Source organism: Papilio polytes, unplaced genomic scaffold, assembly GCF_000836215.1.
Source record: "Papilio polytes unplaced genomic scaffold, Ppol_1.0 DF823731.1, whole genome shotgun sequence".
Lineage (NCBI taxonomy): Eukaryota > Metazoa > Arthropoda > Insecta > Lepidoptera > Papilionidae > Papilio > Papilio polytes.
Window position 1 is genome coordinate 5,248,936 of NW_013525473.1, and position 1,372 is coordinate 5,250,307.

The 1,372-nt window shown below is 36.9% G+C and overlaps 1 protein-coding gene across 1 annotated transcript in view; it reads left to right on the top strand.

Annotated features, from left to right (window-relative positions):
- Positions 1–1,372, top strand: part of LOC106103516 (tropomodulin-1) — a 34,989-nt gene that overhangs the window by 30,115 nt on the left and 3,502 nt on the right. The window contains exon 8 of the mRNA XM_013283295.1: positions 493–685. Coding sequence (XP_013138749.1) covers positions 493–685 — 193 coding nt within the window. The remainder of the gene's footprint in view (positions 1–492; positions 686–1,372) is intronic.

Below are 1,372 nucleotides of genomic sequence, written 5' to 3' on the forward strand. Positions count from 1 at the left end.
CCACGACTGTACATTCATTCGGGACTGTGAATTGACCGGTTTTGAACTCAGGACCTGTAGATTACAAGTTAAGTAACTACTGACCCACAGACTGTCAGTCCAGCAGACATGTGATGAATGCTCTAGTGTTGTTCACATCTATACTGATATTAAGCGAAAATATTTGTATTTTTGTATATTTTGGAATAACTCAAATACTAAGCCTGTTTTAAACTTTGCACCATTAAAATCTGAGTTATCAGTAACATTGTGTTTTAGTTTCAAGCGGACAAAGTCGCGTGCGATAGCTTGTATATTCGTAAGACAATGGTTTAGTTGTTTGATTTTGGTTAGAAATCCATGTCTTACGATCATCATGTTATGTTTCTTAATTATTGTACTAACTTTCTGCGCGACCCCGTCTGCGCAGAATTAAAAAAACTTAGTAAGTAGATAATATGTTCGTCCGAACGCTCTAGATTTATGCTTCAAGTCCCTTTAGTTTTTTTCTAGACTTTCTTAATAATATTAGTAAGATTTGATTATGTTTGTTTCCAGCGGTCGCAAGTACTAGGAAACAAGATCGAGATGGAGATCACGTCCCTGGTGGAGCAGAACCCGACGCTGCTGCGGCTCGGCCTGCACCTCGAGTACAGCGACGCGCGCCACCGCGTCGCCAGCCATCTGCAGCGGAACATCGACAGAAGTGAGTACCACCCACTCATGCACTCCTGGTACTTTCACACCGACTTGTATCTATTTATCTGTATACTGTTTCCATTATTGTACGACATGTTATAATAAATATGTATTTTTTATTGAATATAGTAGAAAAACAAAATGTTTAAGTATATTTTGATAGTAACTACCTACATGTATTTATCTGCCGTTAATGAAATCTCAATAGAAGTGGACTGTTTCCGTGATATGGTCTCCTGGTACTTTTAGGTGGTATTGCGTACAGCAAAGTAAGTATATTAGGTGTTTATGGTTTTAAAAAGGATCTTAGATGCAGAATTTGAGAGATTCTGAGCAAGAGGTAAGTTTTAAGAAAACTCCGTCTGTAGTCTCATTACTTATGTAGTCCTGGTAACATACCATACCATTTATGCAATTTTATAGGAGACATTATTTTTAGATTTTGAATATTCTTGTTTAATATGTATTATTATAGGTTTATTATGTGTTATTTTATACTTTATATGTATGTAATATTTCTTTCAGTTTTTATATATATCTTTTATTGTTCGTGCATATTTGTCAAACGCATATGTCATGAGGTGGAACATTGTCAGATGTGTCGAAGTTCGTGTCATATATCGTGAGCTGTTCATACATTATGTCATTGTACAGATGGCGCTATGCTCCGCCGCAAAACTGCGCCGCGCCCTCT